At 42.8% G+C, this 27,775-nt stretch overlaps 1 protein-coding gene across 1 annotated transcript; it reads left to right on the top strand.

Moving 5' to 3' along the window:
- Positions 1-7,638: 7,638 nt before the first annotated feature.
- Positions 7,639-18,226, top strand: LOC138875944 (uncharacterized). Its single transcript, XM_070154824.1, has 7 exons — positions 7,639-7,650; positions 8,107-8,348; positions 10,582-10,735; positions 13,624-13,779; positions 16,665-16,820; positions 17,814-17,978; positions 18,062-18,226. The coding sequence occupies exons 1-7, from the start codon at positions 7,639-7,641 to the stop codon at positions 18,224-18,226; spliced, it is 1,050 nt and encodes a 349-aa protein (XP_070010925.1).
- Positions 18,227-27,775: the final 9,549 nt, after the last annotated feature.

The following is a 27,775-nucleotide window of genomic DNA, read 5'->3' as shown; positions in this document are numbered from 1 at the left end:
TGCTCTGTGTGCTCCTTCTGACTACGCGAGTACACCAAAATATCATCAATGAAAACTATGACAAACGAGTCGAGATAAGGCTGAAATACGCTGTTCATCAAATGCATGAACGTTGATGGGGCATTGGTCAGCCCAAAAGACATCACCAGGAACTCATAATGACCATATAGGGTCCTGAAAGCTATCTTAAGAATATCCGAGTCCGTGATCTTTAACTGGTGATAACCTGAATGGAGATCAATCTTGGAGAACACTCTCGCTCCTTGAAGCTGGTCAAACAAATCATCGATACGAGGCAAAGGATACTTGTTCTTGATTATTACTTTGTTCAACTGCATATAATCAATGCACATCCTCATTGTGCCATCCTTCTTCTTCAAAAATAGAACAGGCGCACCCCAATGTGACATATTAGGTCGAATGAACCCCTTATCAAGGAGTTTATGAAGTTCCTCCTTCAACTCCTTCAACTCCGTTGGTGCCATACGATACGGTGGAAAAGAAATGGGATGAGCCCGACACCAGATCAATACCAAAATCAATGTCCCTGTCCGGTGGCATGCCCGGCAAGTATGCAGGAAACACATCGGGAAAATCCCTCACAACAGGAACAAAATCAATACTAGGAGTCTCTGCACCGACATCCCTCACAAAGAATAAGTATGAAAGACAACCTTTCCAAACCATTCGTTGGGCCTTCAAGAACAAAATCATCCCACTGGGGACAAAATCAGTCGAACCTCACCACTCAATCTGTGGTACACCCGACATAGCCAACATTACTGTCTTAGCATGATAGTCCAAAATAGCACGACACGGAGATAGCCAATCCATGCCCAATATCACATCAAAGTCCACCATACAAAGCAATAACAGGTCCACTCGGGTCTCCAGACCCCCAATAGTCACCACATACGACCGGTACACATAGTCCATAACAATAGTATAGCCCACCGGAGTAGATACACGAACAAGTGAAATAAGAGACTCACGGGGCGTATCCAAATAATGAGCAAAACATGATGACACATATGAAAAAGTGGAACCGGGATCAAATAACATAGAGGCATTTCTATGGCTGACTGAGACAATATATGTAACCACAACATCTGAAGAAATAGCATTGGGTCTAGCTGGGAGTGCAAAGAAATGGGCTTGACCACCACCTGATCGACCTCCCCCTCTCGGGCGACCCCTAGTTGGCGGACCTCTACCCTTAGCTGGCTAGTTGGGTGGTGGTGAAGTAACTGGCGCTGAAGTCGATGGCTGACTCCTCTACTAGGAAGAACCCCCAAGATGACGAGGTCATTGCCTCCACATATGGCCCCACTCTCTACACTCATAATAACTCCTAGGGGTTGGAGACGGGGATTGAAGGGAACCCCTAGCACCAGAATGACTAGCAGATGCACTTGGCATAGAAAAGCCCTGAACTGATGGAGCACGGGATGAACTCTAGGCTAGAAAGACACTGAGTGATGACTGACCCTAATGAGAACTGTGAGAACCATGACCCGATGATGCCCCACGATACCCTGGGTGAGCAGACTGAGCATGACTGAATGGACGACCTCTGTCGTGCTGAAACTAACCCATCGAAGGAGCACCACCATAACTACCAGATCCTCGAGGCCTCTTGGCCTCCCTCTCATCTCGCTCCTGGCGACGAACTGACTCAATCTTGCGAGCAATGTCAACAACCTCCTCAAAAGTAGCACCAGACACCCTCTCCCTGGTCATGAGAATACGAAGCTGATATGTGAGGCCATCAACGAACCGTCTAATCCTCTCTGTATCTGTAGGAACCAACCAAACGCATGACGAGCTAACTCTAAGAACCTCATCTCATACTACATCACAACCATATCTCCCTGATGCAATCACTCGAACTGCCTGCGTAGCTCCTCTCTACGAGACTCTGGCACATACTTCTCCAAAAAGAGAACGCAAAACTACTACCAGGTAAGGGGTGTTGCACCAACAGGCCTACGCCTCTCATAAGCCTCCCACCAAGTGAAGGCAGCTCCAGAAAACTGAAAAGTAGTGAAAGCGACCCCGATGGTCTCCAGAATACCCGCTGTACGAAGAATCCGATGACACTTATTCAAGAAAACCTGGGCATCCACGCCCTCTGCACCACTGAAAGTCAGATGCTGAAGTTTACCAAACCTGTCCAACCTGCGTTGCTCATCCTCTAGCATAGCAGGAGCTACATAGTTCTGAGGAGCCGCAACCAGTTGGGCTAGAGGTGCCCCCGGTGTCTGAAGTCCCTGCACGACCTGCTCAGGTGTGCGAGCGGCAGGAGTCTGAGTGCCTCCCCCAGCTTGAGAAGTAGTTGCGACTGTAGTAACTGAGACTGTCTGAACTAAGCCAGTGCATACTGATAGAATCTGAGCCAGGGCCTCCTGCAGACCAGGAATCACAATGGGCACAACTGATGCCTGAGTTGGTGCTGCTGGAGCATCCACAACTGGGACCTGATCCTTAACTGGGGCGGCTGGTGGATCTGCAGGTGCTGCCCTAGCTGCTGTGCAGGCTACACCCCTGCCCCTACCACGGCCTCGAATGCGTCCTCGTCCTCTAGTGGCCCCAACTGGTGGTACTGGTGGTCGTCTATCCTGACTGGTAGCACGTGTCCTCACCATCTGTGAAAGAACAGAATAAAAGAAGTTTAGTACTCGGATCAACAGATTTGCACGATAAGAATTTAAAGAATATGAATTTTTTCCTAAAGGTTCTGCAGCCTCCCGAGTATAAATACAAACCTCTCCGTACCGATCTGCGAGACTCTACTAAACCTGTTCGTGACTCGTAAGACCTATGTAACCTAGGCTCTGATACCAACTTGTCACGACCCTAAACCGGACCCGGTCGTGATGGTGCCTATCGTGAAACAAGGCCAGCCGACACAAACCCCCAATATCAATTAAACAGTTATATTAATTCAATTTAAGTCATAAACAATAGAATACAGCATGACTGAGTACAAATATGAAGTTAAAATAGTGAGGAATAGTAGTAAAAATCCCCTAAGGATCCAAAACAGTTGGCATTCAGCCCAAAATATGATGATAGCAAACAGTTTTCAGTCAAATACGCAGTTAAACAGTCATACGGGATGGACAAAGTCATAATCCCCAATGGTGCACGGCCCCAAGCTTGTCATCTAGCGTGTGCGTCACCTCATAGTAGCACAACAATGTAAAATCCGGGGTTTCATACCTTCAGGACAGCATTTACAATCATTACTTACCTCTATCCGGTCCAAACTCTAGCCCGCGATGCCCTAGCCTCTCGAATCGGCCTTTGGATGTTCCAAATCTAACCAAAATCAATATACAATCATCAAAATATGCTAAGGGAACAACGCCCGCTCGAAAATAATCAAATTACAACATAAATCCCGAAATTAACCAAACCCGACCCCCAGGCCCACGTCTCGGAATACGACAAAATTTACATCAATGATATCCTTATTCCCCCATGAGTTCATTCATATTTAAAGTACCAAAATCCGACAACAAATGACCCCTCAAATCCTTAATCAAAAGTCTTCAATCCCAAGCCCTAGTTTCTTCAATATTTACCAACAAATTTCCATAAATTTCAAGCTTAATCAATGAAATAACACCATAGGAACGAGTTTTATGTTCAAAAATCTTACCTCAATGAAGTTCCCTTGGATTCCTTCTTCAAAATCCCCCAAAAAGCTCCAAAATTGATTTAAAATGGTGAAGAAAGGCTAAAAATCGCGAAGGAGGGTTTATATACTTTCTAGCCTAGGAATACCGCACCTGCGGTCCCAAACACACACATGCGTGTCCGCATCTGCGGCCAAAGCACCGCACCTGCGGTTTTCACTTAAAAGCCCTCTTCCGCATCTGCGACCAAATGCCCGCACCTGCGCTATTGTAGGTGCGCTCTAATAGCCGCTTCTGCGGTTCCAGCTGACTTCCCTTTTGGCCGCTTCTGCGGCTTGCCTTCCACTTCTGCGGGCATCGCATTTGCGGCCTCGCAACCGCAGGTGCGGTTATGACAGCAACAATAAACTTCAGCTGCCAAAATCAACTCCAAAATCTCCCGTCAACCATCCAAAATCACCCCGAGGCCCCCGAGACCTCAACCAAAAGCACGAATAAGTCATATACCACTATCAAAACTTATACCAATCTTCAATATACCTCAAACAACATCGAATCAACCAAATAACATCGGATTCAAGCCTAAGGTTCCAAAAATCTTCCGAATTCCGCTTTTGATCAAAAAGTCTATCAAACCACGTCCGAATGACCTGAAATTTTGCACACACATTCCAAATGACGCAACGAACCTACTGCAACTCCGGAAATTCCATTCTGGCCCCTATATCGAAATCTCACCTATCAACCGGGAAATGCCAAAATTCCAACTTCGCCAAGTCAAGCCTAATTCTGCTCCGGACCTCCAAAACACATTCCGATCACGCTCCTAAGTCCCTAATCACCTCCCAAAACTATTCGAACCATCGGAATTCATATCCGAGTACTTTTTCACATAAGTCAACATCCGGTTGACTTTTCCAACTTAAGCTTACTCAAAAGAGACTAAGTGTCTCAAACCTTACCAAAACATCTCCGAACCCGAGTCAACCAACCCGATAACACATAATACAGCTGAACAAGGCAATAAGAAACAGAAATAGGGGAAATGAAGCGGTAACTCATGAAACGACCGGCCGGGTCATTACAAAGAAAGAGAGAAAGAGAAGAAAAGAGAAGGGGGTTGGGGGGGTTTAAACAAGCTTTTGACTGTTTCGGTCGATAACTTTAAAAAATAAAATTAGGTTTTAAAAAAATTGGACAGTTTCAGTCAACAATGCCTCACAAGTCAGGCCTAAGGTCTTTTAACAAGTTTTCCGACTGAATCGATTGGATATTTAGAATAAATTAATTTTTTAATTATTATCAAAAACATGGTAATAACTTTCGAAAAAGGTAATAACTATAAATAATTATGGAAAAGGTAAAGCTGGTCAAATAAAAGAATTTTGACTTTTACGGGCTGACTGAATGGGTTGGAAACTTAACTCCCCATTTATTGCGCAAAATATGTGATTAATATTATCGAATACATGGTAAAAATTTTAAGAAACTTATAATTAATATTTTTTTAATGTTTTGACCGAAAATTTCGGACTACTTTTCCCGGTTAGAAGTATGAGGTCGGAATTTCCTATTTTCTAGTAGTGTACAAAAAATGGCTTCAACTCACTCACTGTCAACAACCCATAACTTTTTAATCGCTCACCAAAGAAATGATTCACACAACTCTCCTTTTCTTTTTTTTCACTTATCTTTTAGTTCATTACACTATAATCGTTACAATATAATGCTTGAGAAGATGAAAGAGAGAGAAACTATCTAAAGAACGTTGGAGAAAGGCCCAAATTATCTCGCTATTTTTGAACTTTGGCTTAAAATCATCTGTATTACATTTCGGAGACAAAAATTATCCGATACATTCTATAATTCATTCTTACCCGTTTAGCTGCCACTATCACCGCTTCATAGAAAATAGAGAAGAGGTAATAAAACTATCATGATAACATGTATCCTACCCAATTCTGACAGTAGCATGCATGGTCTCAAGCTTGAAGAAGAGGACGACCGAAAGAAATATAGTGCATATATTTTCGCAACATTTTTATAGCGTTGTCTAAAATTAGTATGGTTGCAGGCCAAATTTGTTGTAATGATATTAAAATACCCTAATTAATGCTAGACCTTTGATAATGAAGCTGATAACTTTTGATCTCTGATAAGCAACTGGATTTTGGAAATCCAGAGTTGTACTCCAATTTTTACGTTAACTTGGTAATGTTTTCTTAATTAATACTAATTAGTACTATGTATATTCGTTATAATCGAATGAATCCACTGAATATCAAAAGTGCAGGAGCCAACTTTAGAGAGAGAAGCTCTCCCTTGTCTCTAACCTACACTCTCCCTACATCTTGAACAAACTTATCAACTCCCATGAATTCAAATACCACAAACCTAGATATTATTCAAATCCCTCCAAAACTGCCCGATAATTTAATGTCTATTCAATCAAGTGAGGAAAACAATAACTTTGTCATACCAAACGCCACAATCGTCCCTTTAACATTCAAAGAAAAGCTCATGGGAAATGAAGGAAAAATTACCATCTCCACTGACCTCCTATCTACTCTCACACTCCCTATGGATATTCAAGAAGAAGAGACAAATTCATATCCAAATGAGGGAAATGAAAATTTTTCTATCTCCGTCCCTATTACCTTGGAGGACAAACAAAGGATCTATTATCCATGGAAATTCTCCTTAATAATAAAACTACATGGCAAAAGGATCCTTCACCAAATATTGAAATAAAAAATTCAAGATTTATAGAAAATCAACGAAAATTTCCCTCATTGATTTGGGCAATGACTACTTCATTGTCAAGTTACAAAAGGAAAAAAATATGAATCTAATCCTACAAAAAGGTCCATAGTTCATTTATGGATTCTTTCTATCCATACAACATTGGCAACCAAATTTTGTTGCAATGAATGCAAAACAAAACTATTCATCAGTATGAGTTAGACTCCCCCAATTACCTATGGAATTTTATGATGGCCAAATACTACAAAAAATAGGGGGAGCCATAGGAAGACTTCTGAAAGTGATGCTTGTACATCTTCATCCTTGAGAGGTAGATGTGCAAGACTTTGTATTGAGTTACCAATAGAAGAACCGGAAAAAATTTATTTACATTGGTAGACATAGACAACTAATTCACTATGAGGCAGACAACTTTCTTTGCAAAACATGCGGTAGGCTTGGACACAAAACCACCTCATGCATTTATGAAAAATCTACATCAAATGAATCAAACTCTACTCCAGTAGATCAACCATCAACAAACCAACAACAATCGACAGGAGCACAAGATGAAGGATGGCAAACAGTACCTTTCCCACGAAGCAGAAAATTCCCAACAATCAAACCCAATGATGTTGATACAAAGATCCAAGAGTCATGTATTTATGTCAGGCTATTTAATGCAACAACGGGTAAGTATATTATTACTCAAAAACTAAAATATATTCCTAAGGTTTCTAATAATCAGCTAAATAGTGTCCAATTTTCAGAACACCCCCATAATTCGTCCTCAAACCACCCTGAAAATTATACCTTAGACACCCAAAACCGTTTATCAGCCATTAACATAAACTCCTAGAAAATGGTTTTAGGTAATACCACCTTAAAAAAAAAAAAAAAAAAAACTCATACAATGGGTGCATGAACTGGACACAAAAGATAAAATATGACAATAATTATCCAACTACACTAGAGGACAAAATAGTTACTAACCAAGAGTCCTCCCTAAATAACCCTACTAACCAATCGGTTGACACCCAAATAATAGCTAATGATACTTACAAGATTTGTAACCCCTCCATTAATAACAAAAACCAATCAACAAACAACCCCTCCCTCCCCCCCTTGCATGCGGATAAACACCCGTCCAATCAAAATCATTCTCCGACACAAATGGCCAAAACCCTAGTACACGTGCCTAAAAAACCCATGCAAAGCCCTCTATTAATCCCAACACGTTAAACCTCTCAAGGACATGAAAATAGAGGTAATCATTCCCCCTATTCCACTCCCTCAGCCCTTATATTACCAACCTCTATCTCCAAAAAAAATGCCGAGAATCCCACTAAACCGTCGGAGGACATTCTATTTAATCCAAATCTATCTATATATCTATCTATAATTAAAAGGAGAAGAAAAAGTATTCTTATTATGCCAAGTGGCGCAATATTAAATTGACACGTGTAAAATTTTTGGACAATTCTCCAATTTTGTTGGAGTTTCAAATATATTTAAAAAAATATAAAAGACATTTATTTTCCAGAATTCAAAATTTTAGACAGTTTTATTTTTTAGAATACAAAATTTCAGAATCTTTTACTTTTTTAAAAAATAACTGATTTTACATGGCACAATTAAAGGGCACATTTTTTTCCACTTTAAAAAAGAAAACTGATTTTAAAGCATCCATTTATTGAGTAAAAATTAAAGCACCCTTTGAAAGGCTGCTTCTGCCTTCTTATCCGTTTACTTCCCTAAGAAAGAGCTGGAAGTATTTGTTGGTGGATTAGACCGTGATGCTGTGGAAGAGGATCTAAAAAGGGTGTTTCAGCATGTTGGAGAGGTAATTGATGTTCGAATGCACAGAGAGGTGTCAACGAACAAGAATAAGGGATACACATTCGTGAAGTTTGCAACTAAGGAGCAAGCAAGCCGTGCTTTATCTGAAATGAGAAACCCAGATGTGTATGATTTTTTTCAAGTCATATTTGTGTATATTTGGAATTGCACTATGATTCAAATTTATCTTTTTGATATTAGATACGGGGAAAGCGATGTAGCACTGCTCCAAGTGAGGACATTAATAACACCTTATTCTTAGGAAATATTTGCAATACATGGACAAAGGAAGCCGTAAGTGATATAACCAATCCCTGCTGACTCATTTTCAGCATGACTCTGTTTAACCTTTGACAATACAGGAATTTGAAAAGTCTGCATGATTGTTAATAACAAAAAAATTATCTATTGAAACTAACAAAAAAATTAACTACCTAAATTAACTACTCAAACATGGGTGAGTGTTGGTTTATATTAGTTAATTTTTTAATTTCATTTTTTACAATTATTTTATTTTTCCTTTTTTGAAATAAAAAGTGTATTTATTCATTAAAATTCAAACAATATTATTGAGAAAATATAATAAAATTTAAAATAAAAAAATATTTTCAAGAGTAATAAAATATATATCTTCTATTACGTTACCAAAAAAATTACCAGAAAAAAATATTAAACAAGTAATATGCTAATAATCTATCTATATATTATTTAAAGCCAAAGAAAAAGGCAACACATTAATCCAAATGGTAGCCTAGAAAAAAGCCACACCGCATAATTAGTTAATAAGAAAAAAATTATTTATTAAAAATTAACAAAGAAAATAACTATCTAAATTAACTACCCAAACCTGGGTGAGGGTTGATTTAGATGAGTTATTTTATTATTTTATTTTTTAAAATCATTTTTGTTTTTCTATTTTGAAAAAGTGTATTTATTCATTAAAATTCAAAAATTATTATTGAGAAAAATATAATAAAATTTAAAATAAATAAATAATTTTAAGAGTAGTAGAATATATATCTTTTATTATTTTACAAAAAAAATTAACAGACAAACATATTAAACAAGTAAGATGCTAATAATTTCTATTATCAATATTATACAAAATATTGGATAAAATAATAAATAAAAATAGGTAACAAAAATTATTTGATGTATATAGAATATAGAATGGGAGAATCAAATTATTGTGATATTTTAAATATAACATCAAAAATTTAACAAAGTGATAAATATTTTTTTGATATTGACCGCACTCGTGCGGGTAGGACTACTAGTACTGAGAAACCACAGAACACACACGATGGAGAACCTACTTTATGTGAAGGCTCGGCTTATGGTCGATGTCACACCCCAAACATGGAGGAGCGAGATCGGCACCCAGTGTCTTACCTATCCTTGCGTACCAACTTGCAACTAAGGGACTCTGAACATATAATGTCATACTTTTAGCTATGGGCCACATTGCAAGATGACAATGAATGTTGGCTAAATATGAATATAAAGCTTGGACAACAAGGCCGTCATATTTATTATAACTGACAAACCAACCAAATATACATACAAGGTCTGAAAGCCCAACATACTGCACTAACTGACAAGATATGTCTACAAGCCTCTACTAATAGATATATTGTGAGCGGAACGGCTATCCGGCCTACTCATGACATATATATGTATATATACAACATATACATAAGGCTCTAGACCCGGAAACTCCGAAAGGCATGGAGCTTACCGATCAAGCTAAGCTCGGGCAACACTTATTGAAGAGGCCTACTCGTTTGTCTGTCTGACCTGCACGTATGAAATGCAGTGCCCCCAGAAAAGGGACGTCAGTACGAAATAATGTACTGAGTATGTAAGGCAATATACTGAAAGCTGAAACTGAACTGATAATATAATAACTGCAAGTAGCTGGAAGTCAAAGATAATATGAAGATATGCTTACCTGCTAATATTGACTCAATTCTCTCAATATAGTAAGTAAAATAGTTGTCCGGCCCTATAAGGCTCGGTATACATATATATCTGCTCTACCGTAGTAGGCTCGCTCATAAACGCTCGGCCATACTAGGCTCTGTATCTTGACCAACTGGGCTCGCTCATAAGCGCTCGGCCACAGTAGGCTCGGTATATATATAACTGCTTTGCCGTAGTAGGCTCGCTCATAAGCGCTCGGCCACAGTAGGCTCGGTATATATATAACTGCTCTGCCGTAGTAAGCTCTCTCATAAGCGCTCGGCCACAGTAGGCTCAGTCTATAACTTACCATCTGATCAGAGGTTGCCCACAGTAGGCTCGCTCTTGCGGTTTTGTTTCTCAATGCTAATTCAATTTCTACTCTATTTTTTCACAGATGGCGAGAACACGCTTCTTTATCCACCGCTCAGCAGCTCAAGCCCCAAGTAGCAGCTCCCAAGAAGAGCAGAGGGCGAGGCCGAGGCCGTGCTAGAGGCCGAGGTAGGGGAAAAGCTAAGCCCCGAGTAGCAGCATCAGTTGCAGAGCCTCAGGTTGACTTTGATGATAGGTTCCGGCCCCAGCAGTTCCAGTGGGCCCAGCTCAGGTCCCAGAGGGGTTTATTGCCACTCCAATTCTTCAGGATGCTCTGGTCCATCTAGTGGGCCTTATGGAGAGTGTCACTTGAGCAGGCTTGCTTCCTGTAGCACCAGCTGTCTCTCAGGCTGGAGGAGTATCCCAAACTCCTGCTACTCGCACTCTGGAGCAGGTAGCTCCCCAGATTCTGACTCTAAAGGTTCATCTAGTTTGAGCAGTTCAGCCGGGTGTGGTAGCTTAGGCCGGTGATGGAGCAGCTATGTTTGTCGATGCTTTGTGGAGGCTGGATAGGTTCACCAAGATCTTCACTGCCACTTTCAGCGGTGCATCTATTGAGGATCCCCAGGATTATCTAGACAGTTGTTATGAGGTTCTTAGGAACATGGGGATAGTTGAGACCAATTGGGTCGATTTTGCTATATTTCGCTTGTCTGAATCTGCCAAGACTTGGTGGAGAGATCCTCTCTTGGCTAGACCAGCCGGATCGCCAGCCTTGACTTGGGAGCAGTTCAGACAACTACTTCTGGAGACGTTTCTCCATATTACTCTGAGAGAGGCCTATCGGAGGCAGTTTGAGCATCTCCAACAGAGTTCCATGACGGTTACCCAATATGAGACCAGATTCATCGACTTAGCTCTTCATGCTCTTGTCATACTTCATACCGAGAGAGAGAGAGAGAGAGAGTGAGGAGGCTTATCGACAGTCTTATTCAGCCGATTAGTCTTCAGATGGCTAGGGAGGCTGGTAGTGAGATTACTTTTCAGGAGGCGGTCAATGTGGCCAGGAGAGTGGAGATGGTTCTGTCGCAGGGAGGTGGCCATGGGTCGGATAAGAGGACACGTCATTAAGGTAGATTCAGTGGTGCCTCGTCTGGAGGCAGAGATTCGTATGGTAGAGGCCATCCTCCTAGGACCTTTTAGTCATCACTTCAGCTTTCTCACGGTGCTTCAGGTGGTTGTGGTTCTCACATACAGTATTTCAATCAGCAGCCCTACAGTGCACCACTTGCTCCTATCATTGCATCGCCGCTCCAGAGTTTTTAGGGTGGTATTTCAGGTCACCAGGGTCAGTCTCAGTTTCCTCAGCCATAGCACTCAGGCGGATGCAATGAGTGTGGTGAGTATGGTCATATCCGGAGGGCTTGTCCGAGATTGGTGGGTACTCAGTCACAGCAACAGTGTTCTTGTGCTATGGTTCAGGCACCAGGAGTTCCACAGCCCGCCCAGCCAGCTAGAGGTTGGGGTAGAGGTGGTAGAGGTGGAGGTAAAGGTGCTAGAGGTGGAGCTTAGACCGCTAGAGGGTGAGGCCATCCAGCTGTAGGCCGTCCTAGAGATGTAGTCCAGGGTGGTGGAGACCAACCCTGATGTTATGCTCTTCCAGCTAGGCCCGAGGCTGGGGCTTCAAATGCGGTTATCACAGGTATTGTTCTGGTTTGTGATAAAGATGCTTCAGTGTTATTTGATCCAGGGTCTACATACTCGTATGTGTCATCTTATTTTGGGTTGTATCTGGTCATGCCTAGTGATTCATTGAATGTTTCTGTTTATGTGTCTACACCAGTGGGTGATTCTATTTTGGTAGATCGAGTCTATCGCACTTGTGTAGTTGTGATTGGGGGTCTTGAGACTCGAGTAGATTTGTTGCTTCTGGACATGGTTCGATGTTATATTGGGGATGGACTGGTTATAACCTTACCACGCTATCTTGGACTGTCATGCCAAGACTGTGACCTTAGCCTTTCTAGGTTTGCCTCATTTAGAGTGGAGAGGGACTCCTGGTCATTCTACCCATAGTGTTATATCTTATGTGAAGGCTCGGCTCATGGTCTATGTCACACCCCAAACATGGGGGAGCGAGACCGGCACCCAGTGTCTTACCTATCCTTGCGTACCAACTTGCAACTAAGGGACTCTGAACATATAATGTCATACTTTTAGCTATGGGACACATTGAAAGATGACAATGAATGTTGGCTAAATATGAATATAAAGCTTGGCCAACAAGGCCGTCATATTTATTACAACTGACAAACCAACCAAATATACATACAAGTCCTGAAAGACCAACATACTGCACTAAGTGACAAGATATGTCTACAAGCCTTTACTAATGGATATATTGTGAGAGGAACGACTATCCAGCCTACTCATGACATATATATGTATATATACAACATATACATAAGGCTCTAGACCCGAAAACTCTGAAAGGCATGGAGCTTACCGATCAAGCTAAGCTCGGGCAACACTTATTGAAGAGGCCTACTCGTTTGTCTGTCTGACCTGCACGTATAAAATGCAGTGCCCCCAGAAAAGGGACGTCAGTACGAAATAATGTACTGAGTATGTAAGGCAATATACTGAAAGCTGAAACTGAACTGATAATATAATAACTGCAAGTAGCGGGAAGTCAAAGATAATATGAAGATATGCTTACCTGCTAATACTGACTCAATTCTCTTAATATAGTAAGTAAAATAGTTGTCCAGCCCTATAAAGCTCGGTATACATATATATCAGCTCTACCGTAGTAGGCTCGCTCATAAGCACTCGGCCATACTAGGCTCTGTATCTTGACCAACTGTGCTCGCTCATAAGCGCTCGGCCACAGTAGGCTTGGTATATATATAACTGCTCTGCCGTAGTAGGCTCGCTCATAAGCGCTCGGCCACAGTAGGCTCGGTATATATATAACTGCTCTGCCGTAGTAAGCTCTCTCATAAGCGCTCGGCCACAGTAGGCTCGGTCTATAACTTACCATCTGATCAAAGGTTGCCCACAGTAGGCTCGCTCTTGCGGTTTTGTTTCTCAATGCTAATTCAATTTCTACTCTGTTTTTTCACAGATGGCGAGAACACGCGCTTCTTCATCCACCGCTCAGCAGCCCAAGCCCCAAGTAGCAGCTCCCAAGAAGGGCAGAGGGCGAGGCCGAGGCCGTGCTAGAGGCCGAGGTAGGGGCAAAGCTAAGCCCCGAGTAGCAGCATCAGTTGCAGAGCCTCAGGTTGACTTTGATGATAGGTTCCGGCCCCAGCAGTTCCAGTGGGCCCAACTCATATCCCACAGAGTTTATTGCCACTCCAATTCTTCAGGATGCTCTGGTCCATCTAGTGGGCCTTATGGAGAGTGTCACTTGAGCAGGCTTGCTTCCTGTAGCACCAGCTGTCTCTCAGGCTGGAGGAGGAGCCCAAACTCCTGCTACTCGCACTCTGGAGCAGGTAGCTCCCTAGATTCAGACTCTAAAGGTTCATCTAGTTTGAGCAGTTTAGCCGGGTGTGGTAGCTTAGGCCGGTGATGGAGCAACTATGTTTGTCGATGCTTTCTGGAGGCTGGATAGGTTCACCAAGATCTTCACTGCCACTTTCAGCGGTGCATCTATTGAGGATCCCCAAGATTATCTAGACAGTTGTTATGATGTTCTTAGGAACATGGGGATAGTTGAGACCAATGGGGTCGATTTTGCTACATTTCGCTTGTCTGAATCTACCAAGACTTGGTGGAGAGATCCTCTCTAGGCTAGACCAGCCGGATCGCCAGCCTTGACTTGAGAGCAGTTCACACAGCTACTTCTGGAGACGTTTCTCCATATTACTCTGAGAGAGGCCTATCGGAGGCAGTTTGAGCGTCTCCAATAGGGTTCCATGACGGTTACCCAATATGAGACCAGATTCATCGACTTGGCTCTTCATGCTCTTGTCATACTTCCTACCGAGAGAGAGAGAGAGAGAGTGAAGAGGTTTATCGACAGTCTTATTCAGCCGATTAGTCTTCAGATGGCTAGGGAGGCTGGTAGTGAGATTACTTTTTAGGAGGCGGTCAATGTGGCCAGGAGAGTGGAGATGGTTCTGTCGCAGGGAGGTGGCCATGGGTCGGATAAGAGGACACGTCATTAAGGTAGATTCAGTGGTGCCTCGTCTGGAGGCAGTGATTCGTATGGTAGAGGCCATCCTCCTAGGACCTTTCAGTCAGCACTTCAGGTTTCTCACGGTGCTTCAGGTGGTTGTGGTTCTCACATGCAGTATTTCGATCAGCAGCCCTACAGTGCACCACTTGCTCCTATCATTGCATCGCCGCTCCAGAGTTTTTAGGGTGGTATTTCAGGTCACCAGGGTCAGTCTCAGTTTCCTCAACCATAGCACTCAGGCGGATGCAATGAGTGTGGTGAGTATGGTCATATCGGGAGGGCTTGTCCGAGATTGGTGGGTACTCAGTCACAGCAACAGTGTTCTTGGGCTATGGTTCAGGCACCAGGTGTTCCACAGCCCGCCCAGCCAGCTAGAGGTTGGGGTAGAGGTGGTAGAGGTGGAGGTAAAGGTGCTAGAGGTGGAGCTTAGACCGCTAGAGGGTGAGGCTATCCAGCTGTAGGCCGTCCCAGAGATGTAGTCTAGGGTGGTGGAGACCAACCTTGATGTTATGCTCTTCCAGCTAGGCCCGAGGCTGGGGCTTCAAATGCGGTTATCACAGGTATTGTTATGGTTTGTGATAAAGATGCTTCAGTGTTATTTGATCCAGGGTCTACATACTCGTATGTGTCATCTTATTTTGGGTTGTATCTGGTCATGCCTAGTGATTCATTGAATGTTTCTGTTTATGTGTCTACACCAGTGGGTGATTCTATTGTGGTAGATCGAGTCTATCGCACTTGTGTAGTTGTGATTGGGGGTCTTGAGACTCGAGTAGATTTGTTGCTTCTGGACATGGTTCGATGTTATATTGGGGATGGACTGGTTATCACCTTACCACGCTATCTTGGACTGTCATGCCAAGACTGTGACCTTAGCCTTTCTAGGTTTGCCTCATTTAGAGTGGAGAGGGACTCCTGGTCATTCTACCCATAGTGTTATCTCTTATGTGAAGGCTCGGCTCATGGTCTATGTCACAACCCAAACATGGGGGAGCGAGACCGACACCCAGTGTCTTACCTATCCTTGCGTACCAACTTGCAACTAAGGGACTCTGAACATATAATGTCATACTTTTAGCTATGGGACACATTGAAAGATGACAATGAATGTTGGCTAAATATGAATATAAAGCTTGGCCAACAAGGCCGTCATATTTATTACAACTGACAAACCAACCAAATATACATACAAGGCCTGAAAGCCCAACATACTGCACTAAGTGACAAGATATGTCTACAAGCCTCTACTAATGGATATATTGTGAGAGGAACGACTATCCGGCCTACTCATGACATATATATGTATATATACAACATATACATAAGTCTCTAGACCCGGAAACTCCGAAAGGCATGGATCTTACCGATCAAGCTAAGCTCGGGCAACACTTATTGAAGAGGCCTACTCGTTTGTCAGTCTGACCTGCACGTATAAAATGCAGTGCCCCCAGAAAAGGGACGTCAGTACGAAATAATGTACTGAGTATGTAAGGCAATATACTGAAAGCTGAAACTGAACTGATAATATAATAACTGCAAGTAGCGGGAAGTCAAAGATAATATGAAGATATGCTTACCTGCTAATACTGACTCAATTCTCTTAATATAGTAAGTAAAATAGTTGTCCAGCCCTATAAGGCTCGGTATACATATATATCTGCTCTACCGTAGTAGGCTCGCTCATAAGTGCTCGGCCATACTAGGCTCTGTATCTTGACCAACTGGGCTCGCTCATAAGCGCTCGGCCACAGTAGGCTCGGTATATATATAACTGCTCTGCCGTAGTAGGCTCGCTCATAAGCGCTCGGCCACAGTAGGCTCGGTATATATATAACTGCTCTGCCGTAGTAAGCTCTCTCATAAGCGCTCGGCCACAGTAGGCTCGGTCTATAACTTACCATCTGATCAAAGGTTTCCCACAGTAGGCTCGCTCTTGCGGTTTTGTTTCTCAATGCTAATTCAATTTCTACTCTGTTTTTCCACAGATGGCGAGAACACGCGCTTCTTCATCCACCGCTCAGCAGCCCAAGCCCCAAGTAGCAGCTCCCAAGAAGGGCAGAGGGCGAGGCCGAGGCCGTGCTAGAGGCCGAGGTAGGGGCAAAGCTAAGCCCCGAGTAGCAGCATCAGTTGCAAAGCCTCAGGTTGACTTTGATGATAGGTTCCGGCCCCAGCAGTTCCAGTGGGCCCAACTCAGGTCCCAGAGAGGTTTATTGCCACACCAATTCATCAGGATGCTCTGGTCCATCTGGTGGGCCTTATGGAGAGTGTCACTTGAGCAGGCTTGCTTCCTGTAGTACCAGCTGTCTCTCAGGCTGGAGGAGGAGCCCAAACTCCTGCTACTCGCACTCTGGAGCAGGTAGCTCCCCAGATTCAGACTCTAAAGGTTCATCTAGTTTGATCAGTTCAGCCGGGTGTGGTAGCTTAGGCCGGTGATGGAGCAGCTATGTTTGTAGATGCTTTCTGGAGGCTGGATAGGTTCACCAAGATCTTCACTGCCACTTTCAGCGGTGCATCTATTGAGGATCCCCAGGATTATCTAGACAGTTGTTATGAGGTTCTTAGGAACATGGGGATAGTTGAGACCAATTGGGTCGATTTTGCTACATTTCGCTTGTCTGAATCTGCCAAGACTTGGTGGAGAGATCCTCTCTAGGCTAGACCAGCCGGATCGCCAGCCTTGACTTGGGAGCAGTTCACACAGCTACTTCTGGAGACGTTTCTCCATATTACTCTGAGAGAGGCCTATCGGAGGCAGTTTGAGCGTCTCCAATAGGGTTCCATGACGGTTACCCAATATGAGACCAGATTCATCGACTTGGCTCTTCATGCTCTTGTCATACTTCCTACCGAGAGAGAGAGAGAGAGAGTGAGGAGGTTTATCGACAGTCTTATTCAGCCGATTAGTCTTCAGATGGCTAGGGAGGCTGGTAGTGAGATTACTTTTTAGGAGGCGGTCAATGTGGCCAGGAGAGTGGAGATGGTTCTATCGCAGGGAGGTGGCCATGGGTCGGATAAGAGGACACGTCATTAAGGTAGATTCAGTGGTGCCTCGTCTGGAGGCAGAGATTCGTATGGTAGAGGCCATCCTCCTAGGACCTTTCAGTCAGCACTTCAGGTTTCTCATGGTGCTTCAGGTGGTTGTGGTTCTCACATGTAGTATTTCGATCAGCAGCCCTACAGTGCACCACTTGCTCCTATCATTGCATCGCCGCTCCAGAGTTTTTAGGGTGGTATTTCAGGTCACCAGGCTCAGTCTCAGTTTCCTCATCCATAGCACTCAGGCGGATGCAATGAGTGTGGTGAGTATGGTCATATCCGGAGGGCTTGTCCGAGATTGGTGGGTACTCAGTCACAGGAGTAGTGTTCTTGCGCTATGGTTCAGGCACCAGGTGTTCCACAGCCCACCCAGCCAGCTAGAGGTTGGGGTAGAGGTGCTAGAGGTGGAGGTAAAGGTGCTAGAGGTGGAGCTCAGACCGCTAGAGATGGAGGCCATCCAGCTGTAGGCCGTCCCAGAGATGTTGTCCAGGGTGGTGGGGACCAACCCTGATGTTATGCTCTTCCAGCTAGGCCCGAGGCTGGGGCTTCAAATGCGGTTATCACAGGTATTGTTCTGGTTTATGATAAAGATACTTCAGTGTTATTTGATCCAGGGTCTACATACTCGTATGTGTCATCTTATTTTGGGTTGTATCTGGTCATGCCTAGTGATTCATTGAGTGTTTCTATTTATGTGTCTACACCAGTGGGTGATTCTATTGTGGTAGATCGAGTCTATCGCACTTGTGTAGTTGTTATTGGGGGTCTTGACACTCGAGTAGATTTGTTACTTCTGGACATGGTTCGATGTTATATTGGGGATGGACTGGTTATCACCTTACCACACTATCTTGGACTTTCATGCCAAGACTGTGACCTTAGCCTTTCTAGGTTTGCCTCATTTAGAGTGGAGAGGGACTCCTGGTCATTCTACCCATAGTGTTATCTCTTATGTGAAGGCTCGGCTCATGGTCGATGTCATACCCCAAACATGGGGGAGCGAGACCGGCACCCAGTGTCTTACCTATCCTTGCGTACCAACATGCAACTAAGGGACTCTGAACATATAATGTCATACTTTTAGCTATGGGACACATTGCAAGATGACAATGAATGTTGGCTAAATATGAATATAAAGCTTGGCCAACAAGGCCGTCATATTTATTACAACTGACAAACCAACCAAATATACATACAAGGCCTGAAAGCCCAACATACTGCACTAAGTGACAAGATATGTCTACAAGCCTCTACTAATGGATATATTGTGAGAGGAACAGCTATCCGACCTACTCATGACATATATATGTATATATACAACATATACATAAGGATCTAGACCCGGAAACCTCGAAAGGCATGGAGCTTACCGATCAAGCTAAGCTCGGGCAACACTTATTGAAGAGGCCTACTCGTTTGTCTGTCTGACCTGCACGCATGAAATGCAGTGCCCCCAGAAAAGAGACGTCAGTACGAAATAATGTACTGAGTATGTAAGGAAATATACTGAAAGCTGAAACTGAACTGATAATATAATAACTGCAAGTAGCTGGAAGTCAAAGATAATATGAAGATATGCTTACCTGCTAATACTGACTCAATTCTCTCAATATAGTAAGTAAAATAGTTGTCCGGCCCTATAAGGCTCGGTATACATATATATCTGCTCTACCGTAGTAGGCTCGCTCATAAGCGCTCGACCACAGTAGGCTTGATATATATATAACTGCTCTTCCGTAGTAGGCTCGCTCATAAGCGCTCGGCCACAGTAGGCTTGGTCTATAACTTACCATCTTATCAGAGGTTGCCCAATAGGGGCCTGCCCATCGATTATAGCTCGATGGTAATGAAAATACTTTTAATACTGTATATATAAACTCTCTACTCTCTTGACTGGAAGAAGGAAATAATCAACTGAATATGAATTCCCCATAAGGAGAATATGGTAATTTACAAAACTAGAAAAATATACGTAAATATCGGGATGTGAATTTTTCTTTCTGCTTCGTTATCAGACTTGTGTAATGACAAGATCATGCCAAAATGAAAGAAGAGATTAGCCTTAACATACCTGATTCGATTCACTTGACAATCTCTCATTTGTAAGCAATGAGTGTACTGGTAACATCAAGCATGATGCAGCGTAACTTTGTTAACATAGACATTGTAAACGATGGACAACAAACTCTAACCCTGTGATTACTATATCTTGTACTTCAAAAGCTTCATGAACCAAAAGATATAAGCTTAAAGAGGTATTTCACAGTCCAGCCATTGACACTTTTTTTTACTATGCAAATTCCCAAATATATGCCAACTCCTACTAATAACACATCCATTTCCGAAAGTAATCTTATTAGGACACAAATTGTAGTGAGCGAGAAGAGCTCTTCTGAAACTAAAATTATACTTCAGTGTCATTCAATATTTCAATTGAAACTAAACAACAATTGTTAAACTTACAACTAGTTATCATTAGAATGTCCAGGGAAGGGTATACTATTGATGAGACCCAAGACAATAAGCACAATCTTCACCCCTAGGAAAATGTAATTATCGTGCATATCCGATGAGTTTAAAGTGATGAGTTGGAAGAGTAATAAATGTATATTTCATGGTAACAAAGGTATAAGCATGAGGTTGTGGCATAGGTGTTACATGTTAGTCACACGTAAGTTTTTTTTGGAAGGAGGGCCTGCCACGTTAAAGTTTGATTAATCTTATCCGATAATTAACTAATTAGGTAATATCCCGCTACCCGGTAATTAACTATATACCCGCATAATTAAAAATTATCTCAATTTACTTAAAATACTACTATCTTTTAACATACCTTGTACACCTTAATAGCGTGGTCATGTAGTACCTTTTATGGCACTAGTCCATAAATATCGAGTATTAACGCTCGGCCCGTATTTTATCCCAAAATGCCAAACTTCGACAAAATTCGTTTTCTTCGATTTTACTTACCCTCTTACCTTCACGAATTTACTCATCACTTATGATCCTTATAATCCCCAAATAATCTTTTCCTTGGACTGATGTCAATTACCTTATAACAAATTCAACGTACAATACTACAGGGTGCAACACTATCGTAACTTATTACTGCGAAGCGTAACATCTCCGTAATGTAATACTGCAAGACGTAACATCATCGTAATATATTACTACAAAGCATAACATTGTCGTAATATAATACTAGGGGACATAATATTGACATAATATTGTTGGGTGTAACAGTCGAGAAGGGGTGTTTGGCCTATTTGGCATATGTTCGTGATTCTAGTGCTGAGGTTCCTTCTATTGATTCTGCGCCCATTGTTCATGAGTTTCCTAAGGTATACTCTTTTCAGACCTACCGGGTATGCCGCCCGGCAGGGATATTGACTTTTGTATTGATTTGGCTCCGGGCACTCGGCCCATTTCTATCCCGCCGTATCGTATGACCCCGCCAGAGTTGAAAGAGTTGAAGGAGCATTGCAAGACTTGCTTGAGAAGGGTTTCATTTGGCCGAGTGTTTCTCCTTGGGGTGCGCCGGTGTTGTTCATTAAGAAGAAGGATGGGTCGATGAGAATGTGTATTGATTACCGGTAGTGAACAAGGTTACAATCAAGAATAAGTATCCATTGCCAAGAATTGATGATTTGTTTCATCAGCTTCAGGGAGCCAAGGTATTTTCGAATATTGACTTGAGATATGGCTACCATTAGTTGAGGATTAGGGCATCAGATGTCCCTAAGATAACTTTCTGCACTCGGTATGGGCATTATGAGTTCTTGGTGATGTCTTTCGGGTTGTCGAATGCCCCAGCAGCTTTTATGGATTTGATGAACCGAGTGTTCAGGCCTTATATAGATTCGTTCGTGATAGTCTTCATTGATGATATTTTGATATATTCCCTTAGCCGGGAGGAGCACGAGCAGCATCTTAGAGTGGTTCTTCAGACTTTGAGGGATAGTCAGTTATATGCTAAGTTCTCAAAGTGTGAGTTCCGGTTGAATTTAGTTGCATTCCTGGGTCATATTGTATCGGCAGAGGGTATTCAGGTTGATTCGAAGAAGATTGAGGTAGTCAAGAACTGGCCTAAACCAACATCAGCTACAGAGATTCGGAGTTTCTTGGGATTGGCAGGCTACTATCATCGGTTCATGGAGGGGTTTTCACCTATCGCAGCCCCGATGACCAGGTTGACCTAGAAGGGTGCCCAGTTCAGATGGTCGGACGAGTGTGAGGCGAGCTTTCAGAAGCTCAAGACAGCTCTGACTGCAGCACCGATGTTGGTTTTGCCTACAGGTTCAGGGCCCTTTACAGTTTATTGTGATGCATCTCGTATTGGACTCTATGCAGTGTTGATGCAGGATGGCAAAGTCAGTGCCTATGCTTCGTGGCAGTTGAAGATTCATGAGAAGAACTATCCGGTTCATGATTTGGAGTTGGCAGCCATTGTTCATGCATTGAAGATTTGGAGGCATTATCTGTATGGCATGGCATGTGAGGTGTTCACGGATCACAAGAGCCTTCAGTATTTGTTCAAGAAAAAGGAGCTGAATTTAAGGTAGAGGAAGTGGTTGGAGTTGTTGAAAGATTATGATATCAGTATCCTATATCATCCGGGAAAGGCCAATGTGGTGGCCGATGCTTTGAGTAGGAAGTCAGCCAGTATGGGCAGTCTTGCTTATATTCCAGTCAGTGAAAGATTGCTTGCTTTGAATGTTCAGGCTTTGGCCAATTAGTTCATGAGGTTGGATGTTTCTGAGCCCAACCGTATGTTAGCTTGCACAGTCGTGCGCTCCTCATTATTGGAGAGTATCCGATATTGGCAGTATGATGATCCACATTTGTGTGTCCTCAAAGACACGGTGCGGCACGAAGGTACCAAGCAGGTTACCTTAGATGATGATGGAGTTTTGAGATTTTAGGGTCGAGTTTGTGTGCCTAATGTTGATGGGCTTCGAGAGTTGATTTTAGAGGAGGCCCATAGCTCCCTGTACTCTATTCATTCGGGCGCTGCGAAGATATATCAGGATTTGCGGCAACATTATTGGTGGCGGAGAATGAAGAAGGATATCGTTGCATATGTGTCTCGGTGTTTGAATTATTAGCAGGTTAAGTACGAGCATCAGAGGCCTGGTGGTTTATTTTAGAGGATTGAGCTTCCCGAGTGGAAGTGGGAGCGGGTCACTATAAATTTCATTGTTGGACTCCCACAGACTCGGAAGAAGTTCAACGCAGTATGAGTCATTGTTGATAGGCTGACCAAGTCAGCGCATTTCATTCCTGTGGTAGTCTCCTATTCTTCTGAGAGGTTAGCGGAGATCTATATCTGTGAGATTGTTCATCTTCATGGTGTGCCGATGTCTATCATTTCGAACCGAGGTACACATTTTATCTCACGTTTCTGGAGAGCAGTTCAGCGAGAGTTGGGCACACGGGTTGAGTTGAGCACAACATTTCATCCTCAGACAGACGGGCAGTCCGAGCGGACTATTCAGATTTTGGAGGACATGCTTCGAGCTTGTGTCATTGACTTTGGAGGCTCGTGGGATCAGTTTTTTCCTTTAGCAAAGTTTTCCTACAACAACATCTACCAATCGAGTACCTAGATGGCTCCTTATGAGGCTTTATATGGTAGGCGGTGTCGGTCTCCGGTTGGATGGTTTGAACCGGGAGAGGTTTGCTTGTTGGGTATGGATCTGGTTCAGGAGGCCTTGGACAAGGTCAGGATTATTCAGGATAGGCTTCGTACAGCTCAGTCCAAGCAAAAGAATTATTCCGACCGCAAGGTTCAAGATTTGGCTTTCATGGTCGGTGAGCGGGTATTGCTTCGAGTGTTGAATATGAAGGGCGTGATGAGATTTGGGAAGAAGGGCAAGCTTAGCCCTAGGTTTATTGGCCCGTTTGAGATTCTTGAGCGAGTGGGAGAGGTGGCTTATAGACTTGCATTGCCGCCGAGCTTATCAGCTGTGCATTTAGTGTTTTATGTGTCCATGCTCCGAAAATATCACGGCGATCCATCCCACGTATTAGATTTCAGCACTGTCCAGTTGGACAAGGACTTGTCATATGAGGAAGAGCCGGTAGCTATTCTAGACCAGCAGGTTCGTCAGTTGAGATCGAAGAGTTTTCCTTCTATTAGTTTTCAGTGGAGAGGTCAGCCTCCTGAGGCATCGACCTGGGAGTTCAAGTCCGATATGCAGAGCCGTTATCCCCATCTTTTCCCTGACTCAGATACTTCCTTCTTATGTCCGTTCGAGGAGGAACGATTGTTTTAGAGGTGGAGAATGTGATGACCCTTTGGGTCATCACTTGCTTTTAAATTGAATTTTGTGTTTCCGAGGCTTTGAAAACCTCATTTAGCATCACCTTGATTTGCGTACGCAGTCCGGGCGCATAGCCGGAAAGCCTAAACATGAAAATCTATGAAAGATGATAAATTTTAACTGTAAAATGAGTTAATTTAACTTCGGTCAACGTTTTGGGTAAACGGACCCGGACCCGTGATTTGAAGGTCCTAGAGGGTCCGTAGAAAATTATGGGATGTGGCGTGGAATCAAATTCTGAGGTCCCAAGCCCGAGAAATGAATTTTTAAAGAAAATTGTTTTCTGATTTTTTTTTAAGGAATTTGAAATGAAATTTGATTAGAACATGATGGCATCGGGATCGTATTTTAGTTCCAGTGCCCGGTACAGGTCTTGTATATAATTTAAGATGATTTTGTGGAATTTGGTGAAACACGGATGTCATTTGATATGATTCGGACCTAAATTGCAAAAATTATGTTTTAAGAAGTTTGAGGAAATTCCTTGGTTTTGAGGTTTAATTCGTTGTTATTGAGGTTATTTTGGCAATTTGATCGCACGGATAAGTTCGTATGAGGTCATTGAGTTAGTACGTATGTTTGGTTAGGAGCCCCGAGGGCTCGGGTGTGTTTCGGAAGGTTTTGGACTTATGAAAAGTTGCAGGTTTTTGCTGTTCAGTGCCTAGGGATTTTGTTCTTCGCGTTCGCGTGGGTCCACTCGCGAACATGTAAGGCAAATTTCCCAGGAGCCAAACTTCTTCTTCGCGAATGCAAAGCTAGAGTCGCGAACACGAGGCTAAGGAGGGACACCCTTCGCGACAAGACACGGCTCATGCGAACACGATGGCTAGTGATCCTGGGCAGGGGGAGGGGCATTTTACCTACGCGAACGCGATCCATTGGACGCGAATGCGAGGCTCGAGGAGTTTCTTCTCCACGAACGCAAAGGCTTATCAGGACTAACCCATCGCAAACGCATTGAGTTTATCGCGAACGAGATGAGTAATTTCGCCTAGTTATTTTAAATGACCAGAACAATAGCCATTACGGGATTTACACCAAAACTCATAACTTCTTCATCTTAACTCCAAATTGGGCGATTTTTGAAAGGGGATTTCACCACCAATTCATAGGTATGTAATCTTAGAATAATTTTCTTAAATTTCCATTAACACCCATTAGATTTCTAGGCTTAAATCATGTTCTTAAGGGTAGAAAATTAGGGATTTGGGTAGAGTTAGGGCTTTTTGATTATTTGCGATTTCGACCTCGTTTTGGGGTCAAATTTTGGAACTAATTATATATTCGGGCTCGTGGGTGAATGGGTGATCGAGTTTTGATCTGAACCTCGTGTTTTGACCAAGCGGGCCCGGGGTCAATTTTTGACTTTTTGGGATGAATGATTGGAAAGCTATAATCAAGCATTGGAATTGGATTGTTTAGCGTTTATTGATGTTATTAAGTCGATTATGTCTAGATACAATTGATTTGGAGCCGAATTCGAAATTAAAGGTGGTGTTTGAGGCTTGAGTTGGCCGTGGAAGTTCAAGGTAAGTGTTCAGTCTAACCTTAGCTTGAGGGATTAGGAGTTGAGTCCTATTTGCTATTTTCTTCTTGTTGAGTACGACGCATAGGCATGGTCACGAGTATCTATACGTTGGTGTCGAGCATGACCGTGAGTTTTAAATTGCAACTTGTTGTGTTCTTAAATAATATTACGAATACTTTAATTGATGATTCTCGATATTGAGTAAGGATTAAGTTTGTTTTCGTTGAAATTAGTAAGTTGAGTGTTGGTGATAGCGGAAATGGTTAGATGTTGGATTAAGATTTTGTTATAGTTGTTTCTCCCTTGCCGGGACATACTTATTTATGTTGTCGATTCCCTTGCCAGGATAGTGTGGTTCGTTAGTGGTCGCTTGCCAGGACTGTGGTTATGATTATTGTTGACTGTATATTTTGAACGGGTTGCGCGCCGCAACATTATTATATATGGATCTGGTTGCACGCCGCAACAATGTTATGTTGGATCGGGTTGCACGCCACAATAAATATTACCTTGGATCGGGTTGCACGCCGCAACAAATATTATATTGGATCGGGTTGCACGCCACAACAGTTATATAGATGGATCGGGTTGCACGCCGCAACATTGTTAAATGATAAGGGATCGGGTTGCACACCGCAACAGTATTATTATTGTTTTATTGTATATTTTGAACTGTCCTCTCATATTTCTCTTATGTTTCTGCTGGATTTGATATGTTCCCCGAAGCATGTACCCCTTCCCATTTAAACTGCTTATTCCTGTTTATTTTCCGCCGTATATTATATAATTGCATAGGTTTATTTGGATTCTGGTCCTAGCCTCGTCACTACCTCGCCGGGGTTAGGCTAGGCACTTACCAGTACATGGGGTCAGTTGTGCTGATACTACACTCTGCACTCTGTGCAGATATAGGAGCAGCACTAGGACAGTAGCACTTGCGGAGCCAGCCTTCAGTCCACAGAGATCCTACAGGCGTCCGCAGGACTGGCGTTCTCTTCTATCTATTATTATATTCTGTTATCACTTGTATCTGAGACAGACTGTATTCCTTTTTCAGACATTTGTATGTAGTATTCATAGACAGTCTGGAATATTATGACACCAGTTTCTGGGTAGAGATGCATGTTGGTATTTTCGTACTGATTTTAGTATTATATTAGTCTAAGTCTTCCGCTTAATTTCATCTTTTGCTATTATTTAAGTGTTGATCACCTATTAATTCAATTCGTTAAAAAGAGTTAAAAATGAAAGAGATTGAATTTTCATATTTCGTGGCTTGCCTAGCTTCTACGAGTAGGCGCCATTACGACTCCCTAGGGTGGGAAATTTTGGGTCGTGACAAAGGACCTTGCAAGTTAGGTGAAAATTTCCCTTTGACTTCATCCTGATGTGGAAAGATCCGTTTCAGCACTAGCTGCCCCTTTGTGAACTGTCTTGGTTTGACCCTCTTGTAGAAAGCTCTGGACATTCTATTCTGATAAAGCTAACAATGACACACTGCATTCATCCTTTTTCCATCTATAAGGGCTATTTGCTCATCGCGGCTCCTTATCCATTCTACATCACTGAGTTTGTTCTCTTGTATGATCCTTAAAGAAGGAATTTCTACCTAGGAAGGAATGACAGCTTCGGTACCATAAACCAGCAGATAGAGAGTTATCCCGGTTGATGTCTGTTCTATGGTACGGTATCCCAATAAGGTGAATGGTAATTTCTCGTGCCATTTCTTGTGATTTTCTACCATTTTTCTTAGTATCTTCTTGATGTTCTTGTTGGCAGCTTCCACGACTCCGTTCATTTGAGGCCTGTATGTTGTGGAGTTTTTGTGCTTGATCTTGAAAGTTTCACACATGACTTTCATCAGATCACTGTTGATATTGGCGGCATTATCGGTGATGATGAACTCGGGAACCCCGAATCGACAAACAATACAATCTCTGACAAAATTTGCGATGACTTTCTTGGTAACAGCTTTGTAAGATGCAGCTTCAACCCATTTAGTGAAATAGTCGATGGCCACTAAAATGAACTGGTGCTCGTTAGAAGCATTGGGCTCGATTGGGCCGATGACATCCATTCCCCAGGCAGCAAAAGGCCAAGGTGATCTTGTTGCATTAAGCTCGTTTGGCGGCACTTATATCATGTCTGCATGTATCTGGAATTGGTTGCATTTCTAAACATACTGTATGCAGTCTGTCTCCATGGTCAT

Source organism: Nicotiana sylvestris, chromosome 8 (genome assembly GCF_000393655.2).
Source record: "Nicotiana sylvestris chromosome 8, ASM39365v2, whole genome shotgun sequence".
Classification (NCBI taxonomy): domain Eukaryota; kingdom Viridiplantae; phylum Streptophyta; class Magnoliopsida; order Solanales; family Solanaceae; genus Nicotiana; species Nicotiana sylvestris.
The sequence above is the reverse complement of the archived record's forward strand: the minus strand, read 5'-3'. Positions and strand labels throughout refer to the sequence as shown.

What these genes read in the sequence shown, in the direction of transcription:
- LOC138875944 (XM_070154824.1), top strand. An exon ending in GAAATGAGAAACCCAGATGT is followed by an intron (nt 8,349 to 10,581) that starts GTATGATTTTTT and finishes ATTTTTTCACAG; the next exon opens with ATGGCGAGAACACGCTTCTT. An exon ending in CATCAGTTGCAGAGCCTCAG is followed by an intron (nt 13,780 to 16,664) that starts GTTGACTTTGAT and finishes GTTTTTCCACAG; the next exon opens with ATGGCGAGAACACGCGCTTC.